Source organism: Schistocerca nitens, chromosome 8 (genome assembly GCF_023898315.1).
Source record: "Schistocerca nitens isolate TAMUIC-IGC-003100 chromosome 8, iqSchNite1.1, whole genome shotgun sequence".
Taxonomy (NCBI): Eukaryota; Metazoa; Arthropoda; class Insecta; order Orthoptera; family Acrididae; genus Schistocerca; species Schistocerca nitens.
The window spans coordinates 365,711,372-365,730,423 of record NC_064621.1 but is presented as its reverse complement, the minus strand read 5'-3'; the positions used below and the strand labels follow the sequence as shown (position 1 = coordinate 365,730,423).

General features: G+C 44.7%; 1 protein-coding gene across 1 annotated transcript in view; it reads left to right on the top strand.

The window, feature by feature from the left end:
- Positions 1–19,052, top strand: part of LOC126199572 (nose resistant to fluoxetine protein 6-like) — a 231,358-nt gene that overhangs the window by 130,741 nt on the left and 81,565 nt on the right. Inside the window, exons 7-8 of the mRNA XM_049936495.1 lie at positions 2,155–2,323; positions 13,484–13,677. Coding sequence (XP_049792452.1) covers positions 2,155–2,323; positions 13,484–13,677 — 363 coding nt within the window. The remainder of the gene's footprint in view (positions 1–2,154; positions 2,324–13,483; positions 13,678–19,052) is intronic.

The following is a 19,052-nucleotide window of genomic DNA, read 5'->3' as shown; positions in this document are numbered from 1 at the left end:
CTCGGTACCTATCCACCACTAACATGTCCTCCCAGTTCCTTCTCCTGGCTCTAATCACTGTTGAGCTATGGTACATCATTATTTCATGGACTGTGAAGTAGCTTTCCCAGGAATTAAAATTTGTAGTAGTAACTAAAGGAAATCCTATAGGGTGTTACATATATTATTGGCATCTTTTGAGCAAACAGCAGTACGTATAGTCATATTTTGGACACACAATGTCTTTTGAATTATGGTGAGAAGAACAGTAAGTTACAATTTCACATGCAAATTACGAAGATGTATAAAGAAATGAGAATACCCCGTGGAAAGGCTGCACAGTAATTTAATTGTACAAATTGAAATTATTTTTGGTAAAAATTCACCATTTAATCTGATAATAGTGCGCATTTCTTTTGGAGTGACCCTCGTACCATAACAGGTTGAAGTCTACGCGTCCCAGACACTCATTTTCCGTCACCCTCTGATGCACATGGTGAGTCATTAGCAGGTAACATTTTTCCTGTCATAACTGTTAACACAGCACTTTGAAATGAGCCTTACTAAACACTAAACTTGTGACGTCGCACTCAAGGGGCTCCTCGTGGCTCGACAACTACACTACTGGCCATTAAAATTGCTACACCAAGAAGAAATGCAGATGATGAACGGGTGTTTATTGGACAAATATATTATACTAGAATTGACACGTGATTACATTTTCACGCAATTTGGGTGCATAGATCCTGAGAAATCAGTACCCAGAACAACCACCTCTGGCCGTAATAACGGACTTGATACGCCTGGGCATGGAGTCAAACAGAGCTTGGATGGCGTGTATAGGTACAGCTGCCCATGCAGCTTCAACACGATACCACAGTTCTTCAAGAGTAGTGACTGGCGTATTGTGACGAGCCAGTTGCTCGGCCACCATTGACCAGACGTTTTCAATTGGTGAGAGATCTGGAGAATGTGCTAGCCAGGGCAGCAGTTGAACATTTTCTGTCCCAGAAAGGCCCGTACAGGACCTGCAACATGCGGTAGTGCATTATCCTGGTGAAATGTAGGGTTTCGCAGGGATCGAATGAAGGGTACAAGCACGGGTCGTAACACATCTGAAATGTAACGTCCACTGTTCAAAGTGCCGGCAGTGCGAACAAGAGGTGACCGAGACGTGTAACCAATGGCATCCCATATCATCACGCCGGGTGATACGTCAGTATGGCGATGACGAATACACGCTTCCAATGTGCGTTCACCGCGATGTCGCCAAACACGGATGCGACCATCATGATGCTGCAAACAGAAACTGGATTCATCCGAAAAAATTATGTTTTGCCATTCGTGCACCCAGGTTCGTCGTTGAGTACACCATCGCAGGCGCTCCTGTGTGTGATGCAACGTCAAGGGTAACCGCAGCCCCTGTCTCCGAGCTGACAGTCCATGCTGCTGCAAACGTCGTCGAACTGTTAGTGCAGATGGTTGTTGTCTTGCAAACGTCTCCAACTGTTGACTCAGGGATCGAGACGTGGCTTCACGACCCGTTACAGCCATGCGGATAAGATGCCTGTCATCTCGACTGCTAGTGATACGAGGCCGTTGGGATCCAGCACGGCGTTCCGTATTGCCCTCCTGAACCCACCTATTCCATATTCTGCTAACAGTCACTGTATCTCGACCAACGCGAGCATCAATGTCGCGATACGATAAACCGCAATCGCGATAGGCTACAATCCGACCTTTATCAAAATCGTAAACGTGATGGTACGCATTTCTCCTCCTTACACGAGGCATCACAACAACGTTTCACCAGGCAACGCCCGTCAACTGCTGTTTGTGTATGAGAAATCGGTTGGAAACTTTCCTCATTTCAGCACGTTGTAGATGTCGCCCCGGCGCCAACCTTGTGTGAATGCTCTGAAAAGCTTATAATTTGCATATCGCAGCATCTTCTTCCTGTCGGTTAAATTTCGGTTCTGTAGCACGTCATCTTCGTGGTGTAGTGATTTTAATGGCCAGTAGTGTAACATAGCAGGTTGAACTCTGCACGTCCCGTACACTCATTTTCTGTCGCCCTCTGATGCACATGGTGAGTCATTAGCAGGTAACATTTTTCCCGCCATAACTAGCAGCGAGGCGCGGTTCTCAGCCGCTCGGTGTTCTGTCTGCCGGCAGGCTGACGCCGTCGTACGCGGCGACTGTGGCGCTGGCGTCGACGCTGGCCCCGCACGCCGGCCGCGGCCCGCTGTGGTCTCGGCTGCTGGGCTGGGACCGGCGCGCCTGCCGCAGCCACTGGTGGGCCAACATGCTCTACGTCAACAACTACGTGCACGCCGACGACACGGTGAGTCCTCCAGCAGCGCACCTCTTCTCTGCCCTGTACACCTCTCCGACTTTTCCTCTCATTCGACCTCGTCCCTTCCTTGTGTGTCACCTCTGCGGTTCACACTGCACCTGGAATTTCTCTCTTTCGATGACTCCTTCAACTCTTCACTAACAATAGAAGTAAACGCCCCACGGTTCACCGGTTTTGGTCATCTTCGCATGACTGAAGAGCAGAAATGGAAAACATTCTAAGTGCCAAATCTTACAACACTACATCTACATCCATACTCCGCAAGCCACCTGACGGTGTGTGGCGGATGGTACCTTGAGTACATCTATCGGTTCTCCCTTTTATTCCAATCTCGTATTGTTCGCGGAAAGAAGGATTGTCGGTATGCCTCTGTGTGGGTTCTAATCTCTCTGATTTTATCCTCATGGTCTCTTCGCGAGATGTACGTAGGAGGGAGCAATATACTGCTTGACTCGTCGGTGAAGGTATGTTCTCGAAACTTCAACAAAAGCCCGTATCGAGCTACTGAGCGTCTCTCCTGCAGAGCCTTCCACTGGAGTTTATCTATCATCTCCGTAACGCTTTCGCGATTACTAATTGATCCTGTAACGAACCGCGCTGCTCTCCGTTGGATCTTCTCTATCTCATCTATCAACCCTATCTGGTACGGATCCCACACTGCTGAGCAGTATACAAGCAGTGGGCGAACAAGCGTACTCTAACCTATTCCTTTGTTTTCTAACTGCATTTCCTTAGGATTCTTCCAATGAATTTCAGTCTGCCATCTGCTTTACCAACGATCAACTTTATATGATCATTCCGTTTTAAATCACTCCTAATGCGTACTCCCAGATAATTTATGGAATTAACTGCTTCCAGTTGCTGACCTGCTATTTTGTAGCTAAATGATAAGGGATCTTTCTTTCTATGTATTCGCACCACATTTAACTTGTCTACATTGAGATTCAATTGCCGTTCCCTGCACCATGCCTCAATTCGCTGCAGATCCTCCTGCAATTCAGTACAATTTTCCATTGTTACAACCTCTCGATATACCACAGCATCATCCGCAAATAGCCTCAGTGAACTTCTGATGTCATCCACAAGGTCATTTATGTATATTGTGAATAGCAACGGTCCTACGACACTCACCCGCTGCACACCTGAAATCACTCTTACTAATGTTGATGTTGTTGAGACAGCAACCAGCCACAAATTTAAGTTCCTTTATTCAAAAGGTACCGTTACCGCTTTCGAATCATTACGATTCATCGTCAGACGGCTTTCATGCTTTCATTACAATATGTGCTGCGTGTTTTACTGATTAGTCATCCTAAAATATAAATAATACGTAATAATAAGCACGTCACAAAGATGGTTCAATGACAAATTTGCATTGGGATGTGACCCACGTGAAATGTCGATTTGCAGTACTTGTTTTCATAGTTGTCGTCCAGTAGACAACGTATGTAGTTCTCACAGCATTCACGTCATTGCACACATAAACTTGCATAATTGAGCGCTTCATATTTGTCACTGATTGCATTTCCACCATATTTCTATCGTTAAACACGCAAATTTGTATCACTGAGCACTTCAGCTTTGTCACAGGACAGACTTCTAACATGCACCGCATATTTACGTGTTTAGCGATAGAAATATGGTGGAAATGCTATCAGTGACAAATCTGAAGCGCTCAATTATGCAAGTTCACGTGTGCAATGACGTGAATGCGGCGAAAACTACAAACGTTGTCTGCTGGACGAATAATATGAAAACAAGTACTGCAAACCGACATTTCACATGGTTTACATCAGAATGCAAATCTGTCACTCAACCATCTTGCGACGTACTTATAATTATGTATTATTTATATTTTAGGATAACTAATCAGTAAAACACGCAGCACATATTGTAATGAAAGCATGAAAGCCGTCTGACGATGAATCGTAATGATACGAAACCGGTAACGGTACCTTTCGAATAAAGGAAGTTAACATAAATTTGTGGCTGGTTGCTGTCTCAACAACATCAACATTTGTCTTCAAATAACAGGCACGTTCTCCAACCATGTCATCATATGACAAAATCGCACCAAATCTTACATTTGTTAAAGGAATCAAACCATAATGTATCTGTTTTTGTATACGACTTACATTGCCGGGAAAAAAATTAGTTTACCCTCTTAATGGTTTCCAATGCACTCAAGATTTATTATTGCAACAGTGCATATGGAGTACATTCAATGATTACATTTACAGATCAATAGCACAAGCGGTACCAGTTAATGACCCATGCTGAAACACCCATATTGCTATGTGGTGTAACCTCGACGGGCAGCGATGCAGGCGCTGATCGTGCAGGTGGCGAACCCACTGTTCTGGGATACGTTATGCCACGCCTGCTCGACAAGTTCACGTAATTCTGTAAGACTTGGGCCGGCCGCGGTGGTCTAGCGGTTCTAGGCGCTACAGTCTGGAACCGCGCGACTGCTACGGTCGCAGGTTCGAATCCTGCCTCGGGCATGGATGTGTGTGATGTCCTTAGGTTAGTTAGGTTTAAGTAGTTCTAAGTTCTTGGGGAGTGATGTCCACAGATGGTTAAGTCCCATAGTGCTCAGAGCCATTTGAACTATTTTTTGTAAGACTTGATGGTTGACGAGTTGCGCGATTCACTTCTCATCCCATCGTATCACACACGTGCTCGATTGGAGACAAGTGCAGAGATCTTGTTGGCCAGGGAAGTTGCTGCACATCTTGCAGAGCATAAGGCCTGGGGAGGCACCATTGTGTTTTGGACGAATGCACTCTAAGAGAGAGCGCTCAGGAGATCTACTTCCCATGTGTAGACAACCGTCCATCTTCCAACTGATCCTCTGACGTCACCACTCGAGCAGTGCACGTCGATGCTGTGTCATGAGTACAAGGTGGGCCAGAGGTGTGCGTGCCCGTTGGTCCACTGCTAATAAACGCTTCGTGACGGTTCGTGTTGACACGTCTGGGCTCACAAGCACTCTTATCTGTGCTGTGGTAGCTGTACGACCTGCCACTGCTGCCCTTACAATACCAGACAGAGATGGTGCTCTACCAGGTATACCACTGCCACCGAGCGAGGTGGCGCAGTGGTTAGCACACTGGACTCGCATTCGGGAAGGCGACGGTTCATTCCCGCGTCCAGCCATCCTGATTTAGGTTTTCCGTGATTTCCCTAAATCGCTCCAGGCAGATGCCGGGATGGTTCCTTTGAAAGTACACGGCCGACTGACTTCCTTAATACGAAGAGACCGATGACCTCGCTGTTTGGTCTCTTCCCCCAAACAACCCAACAAGCTATACCACTGCTCTATCTGTTGGCGGACGACGTTGAAAACACTATCAATACATTTTAGGTCCCCCGTCATATGCCATATGGTGTCATCGGATAAAAATCGATGTTGTCTTTCCAGGTATACTTATTTTTTCCGGCAGAGTATTTGTGTTTCGACAAAATGCAACGTAATAATGCTACTCACCTCATCACTGCTAACCATAACGAGACAATTGAGAAAATATACAACTTATTAAGAACTTCCTGAGTACCATACCACGAAGCGGCCTGGTTCTAAGTTATAACAAGAAAGATTGTGTGTCAAGTGCTGTTACTACAGAGACACTATGTTCTATGATGATAATACAAGTACAGAAATAGCAGCAGTAAAGTTTCAACTAGTGGAACAAAAACTATCTCACATTTCTTTAAAATATTTTACAAGAGAATAGGAAAATTATATTTAAAAATTCTCAAAGTATTCATTTCTGTTTCTTACACACCTCCGTTCTTGGGGTCAGATATTTCAAAGTTTACTTTAGAACTCTCTGTGATACTTTGAGAGAAGTGGCAACATTGTCAACAGGTCTTTCTGTTTTGCTACTGATAAACATGGCTGGTCTTTCAGATGAAACATGGCACGAGGTACATCAGCCGTGGTCTCTCGTCTTTTGAATGCATTGACAGTTTGTAATTGTTCTGTTTCAGAGTAAGTAACCGGTATTTGAGATGGATAAGTATGAGACAATTTGATGGTCATCTAGAGATCTTACACGCCTGCATTGAGAACTGTTGTGTCGGCAGACTTGCCAACACTACGCACACTAACTGAAAGAGGAGGCCAAGATGCACGCGCTAACTCACGAAGGATGGAGTGAAGTCTGAAACAGGAGACTTAATGAATGCTATAAAGAAAAGTACATATCTTCTGGACTACTTAACTTTTAATCCTTCCTTTGTATACATCGTTCTTGATGAGACATCTGGAGATTGTGGCGATACAAGTGCGACTCTTTAGATACAAGCTATCTAAGGCTAATGGCGCCTTGCTAAGTCGTAGACATGAACTTAGCTGAAGGCTATTCTGTCTCTCGGCAAATGAGAGCAAAGGCTTCGTCCGTATAGTCGCTAGCAACGTCGTCGTACAACTGGGGCGAGTTCTCGTACGCCTCTCGAGACCTGCCGTGTGGTGGCGCTCGGTCTGCGATCACACAGTGGCGACACGCGGGTCCGACATGTACTAATGGACCGCGGCCGATTTAAGCTACCACCTAGCAAGTGTGGTGTCTGGCAGTGACACCACAAGAACAACGTTTCAGCAGCGTCTTTAAAATCAAAGAAGTCTGTAGTGTGCACTGGAAATACATGGGATGGGTTCATAGCTCTAGCTGGCTCATCAATCTTGCGTAAATCTTGCGGTACAAAGACCTTGCTAACTTTTATGTTCTGCGCCGTTTAAGGCGCAGTGAGCGCACAGCCCTGGTAAACAATGTAGAACAGATTTATTATAAAGTACGTAAAATGAAGTTCCTCTTTGAAGACAGACAACTACAAGAACTGTTTGGAATAGGTCGTGATAAACACTGAATTTAAACAAGTTCGTAAGTAGGCAGATGATCCCAATGACAGACAAAGTCAACAGACTTAGATTCACTTTGAAAGTAGGCTGGTGGCGCTCAGCTGCCTGCTGTCAGCTTAGTGAGGTCCACGATCGTTGACTTATCTTCTGCGGTGTGGACCCTACTCCTCGTCTGGACCCTGCTGGGAAGGGCTACTTGCATACTAAAGGAGTGAGAAGAAGTGCTGGTTGATAGGGCGAAAGACCCGTACGCAGCACATTCCCCCTGTCTCAAAGTCCCAGAATGTTCAAAATGTTCAAATGTGTGTAAGTTCTTAAGGGACCAAACTGCAGAGGTCATCGGTCCCTAGACTTACTCACTACTTAAACTAACTTATGCTAAGAACAACACACACACCCATACCCGAGGGAGGACTCTAACCTCCGGCGGGAGTGACATGGCGCCTCTAAACGAGCGTGCACTCCGCGCGGCCCCAGAATGTGCTTGCTTCTCTGCCGGTCGCTCGTGGAACTGGTGAACTAGCTGGAATGGGGTCGATATCTACAGGTGTGAGTGCCTGTGCCTGGTAAGAGCTGACCTCGCTGAAAGTTGAAGCATGCAAAACCTGTTGAGGCGGAAGCTGGTCGGTGATTTCAACAGCCCTGGGAGGCGGTAGACCTGCTCTGGAAAAGAAAGGGGGCTGTGAAAGAGCAGCTGTAGGACGCGTTGGCGTTTTCTGGGGTTGCACCTGGTTGATACGTTTGCAGCGTATGGAGCCGGTGTCTAATTGCACTTCCAACATGGCCTGACTAGTTCCGTTGCCCAGTATCGATGGTTTTTGGAAAAAACCGGCGCCCAGACCTTATCCATGATTGCGTACATGAAGTGTGTGACTGTCAAGGTGGAGGTGCAGCTCTGTTTGGATAAAGGATGGAGAGTTGCGAATGGTGGGGTCATCTGAGGAGCTTCTTGGCTGGACTGGCTCTGCCTTGATCGATGGAGCGATGTGATGCAAGAAAAGAGATTATAGCTTCGTCTAAATCATTGTGGTAGTGCAGTTTTGCCACTTGTGACTTGACAGTGCAGACAAATGTTTCTGCCAGAGCATGGGACACTGCATTAAGGAGATACCGTTGATGGGACATAAAGTTTAAAACTGAGGAGACGTGAAATGGGGCCATTGTCGGTGACTGTGGTTCTTGGGAGACCTTCTATAGAAAAAATTCTTGCCGGTACCTGAGCCTAAACTGACAACTGTAAACCAGGAATAGCCTAAAATGAGGTCCAAAAGTCCTAATGGATTTGTGACCAAGGTGAGAACATATCTGGCCAGCTGAAATATCGTTGAGCCTTTGCTGCCTGTTTACTCTGGCTGGTACCAACGTTGCCACCATGTTGGCAATGTCAGTGTCAACCCCACGCCAATATACAGTTCGCTGAGCCAACCACTTTGTTAGGACGATCCCTGTGTCCCTCGTGGATGAGTGACAATATGCAGTGTCGAAGGGCGTGTGGAACCACGGTGTGAGGGCTACCAATATCCCCTCCAGTAGGAGGATGTTTTTAAGGGTTAGTAACTGGTTGCGCCTGTACCAAATTGTTTGGGCTTCTGAGTGGTTCAGGTGTTTGCAATCCGCCAGCCAACCGTGGTTCACGAGACAGAACACTTCTCGAATGACCACATCCTCAGATGAAAGGTGGGTGATAATTTTCATGTCTAAGGGAAAGGTTGCTACTGCTTCTTCTCCCTCTTCATCCATGTGGAAACAGACCTCTCATGCTGCATCAGATTATAGATCCTGACCCACCGCAGTCTGAAGGCGACGTCAGCATTGATGTATTGAGCATGGAACAATACCTAATGTCGTAGGTGTAGCCAGACAAAACAATACCCACCGTTGAAAATGATGCGCCATCGTGACCGAAATATTTGCATTGGCTTTGAACAAAGGTAAGAGACATTATGATTTGACAATGGTGTGACTAGTCGACCATACAAATAGTCCGAAATTTTTTGAGGGCAAACACATTACCTCGACTGCAGACAACCTTGCAGGTGGGGCAACCACAGCTATGAGTATTCATCTTGGGTATTAATAATCGTTTCAGTTGTATTTTGGCCCTTTATTTCTGTACCACTACATGTTTCGCGGCGTTAAAGCATCTTCGGGAGACATACGATTAAAACATGAATGTATGACAGAGAACGCGGCCGCATTCCCTGTACGCGGTTCCATACAGACTGGAGGAGCTATCACTATGACAAGATTTGTTTTAGATCCATCCACTATATTGGAATTTGGCAGTTTTTAATTGATGATATACCGTCTTTCAGCAATGTTTTGTGTTTGACAGACAATGAATGTTGGACAAAAATTTTGGGGCTTTTCCTCTCTAATGTTTTAAACATATGTCACTTGAAGATGTGGCTTTAACGCCAGGAAACCGGTAGTGGTACAGTAATAAAGGACCAAAATACAGCTATAGTGATTATTAATACCCAAAACATTAGCTAGATTCTCTTTTTTTATATCTGGGCTATAGCTGCGTTGGGGCAGTGTTAAAGTTTTCGAAATAAATGCAGTAGGGTGCCCCACACCACCGACTTCGTGTGACAGCACCTCGCTGAAGCCACAGACGGATGCATCAGCTGCTCCAGTTAATGGCTTGGACAAGTTGTAGACCATAATGTATGTTGACTGAAGAAGAGTTTATTTTAGATCCCTGAAGGCTTTGTCACATGTGGTAATGCAGTTCCATTTTACTTGTTTTCATTACCAATTATGCAGCGGTTCCGCTATGTCTGCTGGATGAGGAATGAATTGAATCTAGTAATTTAGTTGGTCCAAAACGAATTGAAGCTGTTTAGTGTCCTTAGGGACCAGAAGTTTATGGACAGTTGGGATGTAGTGTAATGTGGGCTCTATTCCCAAGGCACTTAAGACATGACCTAGCTGTTCCACTTGAGACACCAAACAACAGTTTTTGCCCTTGTAACATTTGAAACTGGCTTACTGGAGCACAACAAAAAGGGCATCTAAGTGAGTTGTTAAAGCCTGTACATTTTTCCTTGTGACAATAATATCGTCCAGGTAGTTCGCTATTTTGGGAACCTCCCAATCAGATTTTCTAATGTCTTTGAAATATAGCTGAGGGTCTGGCAATGTCAAATTGGAGACCGTTACAGCAGAAGAGGCCAGTTGGGGTCTTGATCACCAAAATGCATTGCAATTCCTCTTCCAGCAGCAGTTGAAGGTAAGCATCTCGCAAGTCCATCTTCGCGAAAATCTTGTCTCCTGTAAAGTGTGATAAAAAGTTTTGGACTGTCGAGATGGGTTAGGCACTGATGACAGGCTGGGATTTAATGGTGACCTTGCTCTGCAAATCCTAAGTGACCCATTTGCATTCTTAATAACAATGATGGAGGTGGCACACTTTCAGTTAGGTACTGTCATCAAGATGCTTTCCTATTGCAGGCGTTGTCGCTCGGAATCTAGCTCTTCCTGGAGTGCAAAAAGAACGTTTCGTGTCTTGAAGAAATAGGACGTGGCTGTTGGGAGTAGGGTGACATCAGTCTCAAACCTTGTGGTGTTGGTAGAAGGTTGAGAAGAATCTGACTCCTGTTTGGTGCATAAGTCACAGATACAGCAGATAGCTGTTGATGGCTGGATGCTGTTAGCTAATTCATCGGCATCCAGGCCCAAGGCGTTAAAAACGTCCAAACGAAGGAAATTTATGGCCCCTCCGAGTTAACCACAGATGCGTGATTACTGCAGAGTTGTTTGGAGAATTTCTGAAACAGAGACGAGCCTAGACACTGATAAGTTTCCCAAACTATGATAGTCATGGAAGAACCCAGATAAATTTGGATAAGCTCAGGACTGACATTGACTTCCAATGTGAGAATTAAGAGTCAGTCAAAACAGGGACTACAACCTGCACGTGCAACACCTCTGGATTCGGGAAATTCGGGCAGTTCATCAAATCCTGGATTCGGGGGCTCCACATTCATCTTGAGGGCGATTGACAGACTTTCACTGTGTGTCCCGTTCTGCCACAGGAGTAGAATTTGCTGCGGTAGTAATAGCACAGTTGCCTAGGGTGCATTATAAAGCAATTGCTGCGTGAGAAGTCATGGCTGTCACACACCTGCAGGAAGTCTGCGACTCAGTCTGGTGTGAAGGCCATGTTTGCAGCTGGGACCGGCGAGTTGGGCAGGCAACAAACACTAGTGAAGGGTCCTGCAATGTCACAGACGATATAAGAGATTGTTCAAAAGCCATAGTAATAAGGAGGCAAATCTGCAGCGTGGGCAGTAACTGAGAAATCCATCTAGCGACTGGAAGAGGATCACGTCCCGGAGTAGGGAAGTTGCGTAAGATTGTTTACGTTTAGAACTGCTATATTGGAAGCGGCAGTCTCCGGACAAACCTGTAACCGTTGAGAGGACGAAGGCTAAAAAACTTACCGCACGCTGCTGAGCATCACCTGTGTTGGAATTGCAGAGGCGCCATCTGGAAACCTTTCACCAGTGCATCAATGCAGGACAACTGGTTGGAATGTTCTGGACTGGATGTGGTAATGGCAGCCATCTTCTCTACCATTTCGTGCATGCCCTGTGGTATGAGTCACACGCACTCAAACATAGCCTACATGGTGGACAGAATATATGTGCAGCACTCAGATCACAGAAAATTATTTCGTCGCCACTTGTCGTATACTGCATCAGTTGATGCACCAAGAGAACACAGCCCAGGTAACCGGTGTAGATGAGGTTTATTACGCTGAAGAGCCAAAGAAACTGGTACTCCACCTAATATCGTGTAGGGCTCACCGAGCACATAGAAGTACCTGAATATGACGTGGCAGGGACTCAACTAATGTCTGAAGTAGTGCTGGAGGGAACTGACACCATGAATCCTGCAGGGCTGTCCATAAATTCGTAAGAGTTCGAGGGAATGGAGATCTCTTCTGAACATCATGTTGCAAGGCATGCCAAATATGCTCAATAATGTACATGTCTGGGGAGTTTGGTGGGCAGCGGAAGTGTTTAAACTCAGAAGAGTATTCCTGAAGCGACTCTGTAACAATTCTGGCCGTGTGGGGTGTCGCATTGTCCTGTTGGAATTGTCCAAGTCCGTCGGAATGTACAATGGACATGAATGGATGCAGGTGATCAGACATGATGCTTATCTACGTGCCACCTGTCAGAGTCGTATCTAGACGAATCAAGGGTCCCACATCACTCCAACTGCACACATCACACACCATTAGAGAGCCTCCAACAGTTGGAGCAGTCCCCTGCTGACATGCAGGGTCCATGGATTCATGAGGTTGTCTCCATACCTGTACATGACCATCCGCTCGATACAATTTGAAACGAGACTCGTCCAACTTGGCAACATGTTTCCAGTCACCAAGAATTCAATGTCGGTGTTGACTGGTCCAGACGAGGCGTAAAGCTTTGTGTCGTGCAGTCATCAAGGGTACACGAGTGGGCTTTCAACTCCGAAGGCCAGTGTCTATGGTATTTCATTCAATACCATAAGGGTTAAGTACGGATTTGGCATGGTTAATTGTAAGGGGTGGCCTGATGCCCTTCCTGCCGCCACCCCATACCCCCCGAAATGGAATTAAAGTACCCCAGCAGTCTGCATCAAGCGTAAATCGTGAAATAGTGTGAATGTGTTTCAAATGTCTGCGAGTCGTGTAACTGAAGCGGGACGTGGGGACCAGCCCGGTATTCACCTAGTAGGCTGTGGAAAACCGCCTAAAAACCACATCCAGTCTGGCCGGCACACCGGCCGTCCTCGTTAAGCCGCCGGGCGGATTCGACCCAGGGCCAGCGCGCCTATCCGGGTCCAGGAAGCACCGCGTTAGCACTCTCAGCTACCCTAGCGAGTATGAAATTTGTTATTAATAACCCACCCCAATTCAAAAATAACAGCAAAGTGCATACCTACGAGACTAGAAGAAAAGATGATCTTCACTATTCTGGGCTAAACCTGACATTGGCACAGAAAGGGGTGAATTATGCGGCCACAAAATTCGTTGGTCATTTACCAAATAGCATTAAGAGTCTGATAGATAACCAACCAGCATTTAAAAACAAATTAAAAGAATTTCCGAGTGACAGCTCCTTCTAGTCAATAGGTGAATTTTTAGACATGAACTAATAATTATAAGAAAAAGGAATATATCGTGTAAAATTTTTTTTGTTGAATTGACACATTGCACATAATTACGAAATGTAGTATTCATGATCTGTGGAAGAAGTATTAACGTAACGCAATGTTGTTTCCAGTGCCTGCTGCACACGTGGTACCTGGCGACGGACACGCAGCTGTTCACGGTGTTCCTGGTGGTGCTGGCGGCAGTGTGGCGCTGGCCACGGGGTGCCCCCCACCTGCTGGCCGCCTGTGCTGCCCTCTCCTGCCTCGTGCCGGCGCTCGCTGCCTACTTCCTCCAGCTGGACCCCACGTTGCTCAGTCTGCCAGAGTGAGCTTTTAGATTAGACTAGATTAGATTAGATCAATTATTTATTCCATAGACCCATAAAAGAGGGAATCCTCCTTGTGTGGAACATGTCAGATAAACACATTACAAAAATGAAATTAGAAAAACTTCAGTTTCATTAATTTTAATGATCCTCAGTCAGTAAACAGTGAAATTATGTACAGGAATTAAATTTAAACTTCTAATATTTACAGGTTTAATACACTCATCTGCTTTCATTAAATCCATCATTCATACACTTGCTAGTTTCTTGGCTATTACAACCAAGTATTGTCAAAATTAAAGAAAATTATTCATTTCAGTGATCCTCAGTTAAGAACAGTCAGATTAAACTTACAATATTTACAGACTTAAGACTTACATCTGCTTTCCATAAATCCATCATTCACACAGTAGGTAGTTACTTGGCTGTTAAACCAAGTATTGTCAAAAATTAAAAGTATAATAAATTTTCATTAAAATGGTCTACTGCACTTGTTGAGAAACTCATGGATAGAATACAAGGAATTGGCCACCAAAAATTCTTTTAAATTATGTTTAAATTGTGCCTTGTCTGAAACTAAACTCTTAATGGTTGCTGGTAACTTATTGAAAATATGCGTTGCTGAATACTGGACTTCTTTCTGGACAAGAGTAAGCGATTTTAAATCTTTATATATATTGTTCTTATTCCTAGCATTGATACTGTGTACTAAGCAGTTAGTTGGAAAAAGTGATGTATTATTTACAACAAACTTCATTAAGGAATAAATGTACTGAGATGCTGTGGTTAATATTCCCAGTTCTTTTAATAGGCATCAACATGATGTTCTTGGATTTACACTACTCATTACTCTTATTATACGCTTCAGTTCTCTAAAATTTTTACCTCTGTTTGTGGAGTTACCCCAAAATATGATACCATATGACATAATGGAATGAAAAAAGTAAATTACGCCAGTTTTTTTTATATTTATATCTCCTATGTCTGACATCATTCGCATTGCAAACACAGACTTGTTAAGGCGCTTTAGCAGTTCGTTAGTATGTTGCTCCCAACTGAATTTATCATCAAGTTGTAATTCCAAGAATTTTACACTCTCAACTTCTCCTATTTCCATGTTATCATATTTTATACACACATCAGAAGGAAATCTCTTGGAAGTTCTGAACTGCATATAGTGGGTCTTTTCAAAGTTTAATGACACTGAATTGGCTATGAACCACTTATTAATGTCAGCAAAAATTTGATTAGCTGCCCTTTCTAAATTTATATTTGATTTACTATTTATTGCAATGTTTGTATCATCTGCAAATAAGACAAACTTGGCATCTGGTAATGTAACAGATGACAGATCATTAATGTACACAAGAAACAGTAGTGGACCTAGTATGGAACCTTGGGGAACACCACATGTAGTTTCTTCCCAGTCAGATGATGTCTGATTGCCTACTGCTGAAGTGTTACGTAATGACACCCTTTGTTTTCTGTTAGTAAGATATGACTGAAACCACTGGACTCGCATTCGGGAGGACGACGGTTCAATCCCGTCTCCAGCCATCCTGATTTAGGTTTTCTGTGATTTCCCTAAATCGTTTCAGGCAAATGCCGGGATGGTTCCTTTGAAAGGGCACGGCCGATTTGCTTCCCAATTCTTCCCTAACTCGAGCTTGCGCTCCGTCTCTAATGACCACGTTGTCGACGGGACGTTAAACACTAACCACCACCACCACCACTGAAACCACTTTGCAGCACTACCAGTGATGTCATAATATTTTAATTAATAATAAATATGAGTCAACTCTTCTTCTCCCACTGCTCAAAATTCTTTCCTCTTACATCGCCAGACTGCTTCTATCAAGTCTAACCCTTGTTAAAATATACGTGCAAAAACAAAAGCTACTTACGTGTTTGGGGTAAACCTTTTTATTTTTCGACATCGTCTCCTTTTAGACACTTTGTCCAACGCTGTTCTAATTTGGTGATCCCTACCGAATAATAAGAATTGTCCAAGGCTGCAAAATAGCTATCATTTGCTGCAATCACCTCTTCGTTTGAATAAAATCTTTGTCCCGCCAGCCATTTCTTCAAATTGAGGAACAAACAGTGGTCCGAGGGAGCCAAGTCTGGAGAATAGAGGGGATGTGAAACGAGTTGGAATCCTATTTCCAATAATTTTGCGACCACAACTACTGAGATGTGTGCTGGTGCATTGTCGTGATGGAAGAGGACTCTTTTGCGGTCCAATCGCCGGCGTTTTTCTTGCAGCTCGGTTTTCAAAAATGGTTCAAAGGGCTCTGAGCACTATGGGACTCAATTTCTGTGGTCATTAGTCCCCTAGAACTTAGAACCAGTTAAACCTAACTAACCTAAGGACATCACACACATCCATGCCCGAGGCAGGATTCGAACCTGCGACCGTAGCGGTCACGCGGTTCCAGACTGCAGCGCCTAGAACCGCACGGCCACTTCGGCCGGCGGTTTTCAAACGGTCCAATAACGATGAATAATATGCCCCTGTAATATCTTTAACCTTTTCCAGATAGTCGATGAGTATTATCCCTCGCGAATCCCAAAAGACAGTCGCCATAACATTTCCGGCCGAAGGAATGGTCTACGCCTTTTTGGTGCAGATTCTCCCTTGGTAACCCATTGTTTAGATTGTTGTTTGGTGTCAGGAGTATAGTAATGTATCCATGTTTCATCCACAGTGACGAAACGACGCTTAAAGTCCTGCAGGTTTCTTCCTGAACAGCTGCAAACCATCCTTGCAACACTTCACACGATTCCGTTTTTGGTCAAGCGTGAGCAATCGCGGAACCCTTCTTGCAGATAGCTTTCTCATGTCCAAATGTTTATGCAAAATATTATGTACCCGTTCATTCGTGATGCCCACAGCACTAGCAATCCCACGCAACTTAACTCTTCTGTCATCCATCACCATATCACGCATTTTATCAGGCGTCCAGAACGTTCAACAACACTCGTGCCGATATGGCCACTCCTAAAATTTTGAAACCACTTATAAACTGTTCTAATCGAAGGTGCAGAGTCACCGTAATGTTTATCAAGCTCCTCTTTAGTCTCCTGAGGCGTTTTGCCTTTCATAAGGTAATGTTTAATCACCACACTAAATTCTTTTTCTTCGATTTTCTGACATTCACTCGACTTCCTTGATTCAACCGGCCGGAGTGGACGAGCGGTTCTAGGCGCTACAGTCTGGAACCGCGCGACCGCTACGGTCGCAGGTTCGAATCCTGCCTCGGGCATGGATGTGTGTGATGTCCTTAAGTTAGTTAGGTTTAAGTAGTTCTAAGTTCTAGGTGACTGATGACCTCAGAAGTTAAGTCCCATAGTGCTCAGAGCCATTTGAACCATTTGAACCTTAATTCACACGAATGCCAAACACAAAGAAATAGGCGAATATGGCTGAAACTTGGTGTGCATTCTTTCCAAAGATGCTACTAACTAAACATGACCTCGATACGTGCCGGTGCTGGCATGTCTCGGACTTTGTACGGACTTTTCAAACGCCCCTCGTAAGTAATCCGTGTATATTATAAAAGTGTGATTGTATACATGTTCCACATCTCCTAAACCACTGGATCGATTCTAACCAAACTTGCAACACATGTAATTTACTACCTGGAAGGAACCACTGAGGGGCAAGAGTCACCTAACTACCAAATGGGTGGGTTGGGGATGGACAAGAAGTGTAGCTCATGATGTGCAAACAGTCAGACAACACTGAGGTGACTAAAGCATGGGATACCTCCTAATATCGTGTCGGACCTGCTTTGGCCTGGTGTAGTGCAGCAACTCGACGTGGCGTGGACTCGACAAGTCCCCTGCAGAAATATTGAGTTATGCTCCTCTATAGCCGTCCACAATTGCGATAGTGTTGTTGGTGCAGATTGTTATGCACAAGCTGTTTTTTTCGTTATGTCCCATAAATATGCGATGGGATTCACGTCGGCCCATGTGGGTGGCCAAATCAGTGCACGATTTGTCCATAATGTTCTTCAACTCAATAGCAAACATTGTGGTTCGGTGACATGGTGTATTGTCATCCATAAAAATGCTATCGTTGTTTCAGTACATGAAGTCCATGAACGGTTGCAAATGGTCTCCAAGCTGCCGAACGTAACCATTTCCAGTCAGTGATCGGTACATTCCTTGTAAACACAGCCCACGGCATTATAAAGTCGGCACCAACTTGCACAGTGCCTTGTTGACAACTTGGGCCGATACTTCGTGGGATCAACGCCAGATTCGTATTCGACCATACGTTCTTGCTAAACTAAATCAGGACTCATCTGCTCAGGTCACGGTTTTCCAGTTGTCTAGGGTCCAACCGATAAGGTCATGAGTCCAGGAGAGGCACTGCATCGATGTCGTGCTCCCACAGACTATTAACGCCAAATGTCGCCGCACTGTCGTAAAGGATACTTTCGTTGTACGTCCTACATTGATTTCTGCGGTTATTTCACGCAGTTCTGCTAGTCTGATAGCGCTGACAACTCTACGCAAACGCCGCTACTCTCGGTCGTTAAGTGAAGCACGTCGGGCAGTGCACTGTCCGTGGTGAGAGCAAAATGCCTGAAATTTGGTATTCTGCGGACGCTTTTGACATTGCGGATCTCGGAGCATTGAATTGCCTAACGATTTCCGAAATGGATGTCCCATGCGTCTAGCGCCAACTACTATTAAACGTACCAAGACCGTTCGCTCCCGCCATGCGGCCATAATCACGTAGGAAACCCTTTCACGTGAATCACCTGAGTGCAAATGACAGCTCCGGCAATGCGCTGCCCGTTTATACCTTGTGTGCGCAACACTACCGCCACCTGTACATGTGCATATCGCTATGCCATGACTTTTGTTACTTCATTGTACATTCATCCAGTATCTGAGAATCAGAGCACTTGCAAAAAACTTTACATATAATTTCAAACCGTTAAAAAGATTTCTCTCTGACAACAACAAAATGCAGGCAGCAAAAATGATTATTATTTACTACAGTTTACCTGTTCGTGCAGTGATGCTACCGTATCAGGCATGACCTTTTCATTTATTACTTCTTTACTAATAGCTCTATTCGCAACACGTTTTGCAAACAGTATTAACATATACCACAAAACGTAACTCCAAAATTATAGCATTGTACGACACATAGTTCAGGAGATATGACGTCATAAACACTGAGATGCGTGAAAAACTGCCGCGTCGTGTATGACGTTTTAACTGATTGCTTCTTTACTACTAACTCTATAAGCAACACATTTCGCAGACAGTGTCCACATATACCACATATACCAATGGATGTACCTGCAAAATGACTCTAAGCTCTGAAGTTGTGACGTCATAACTGCATGAA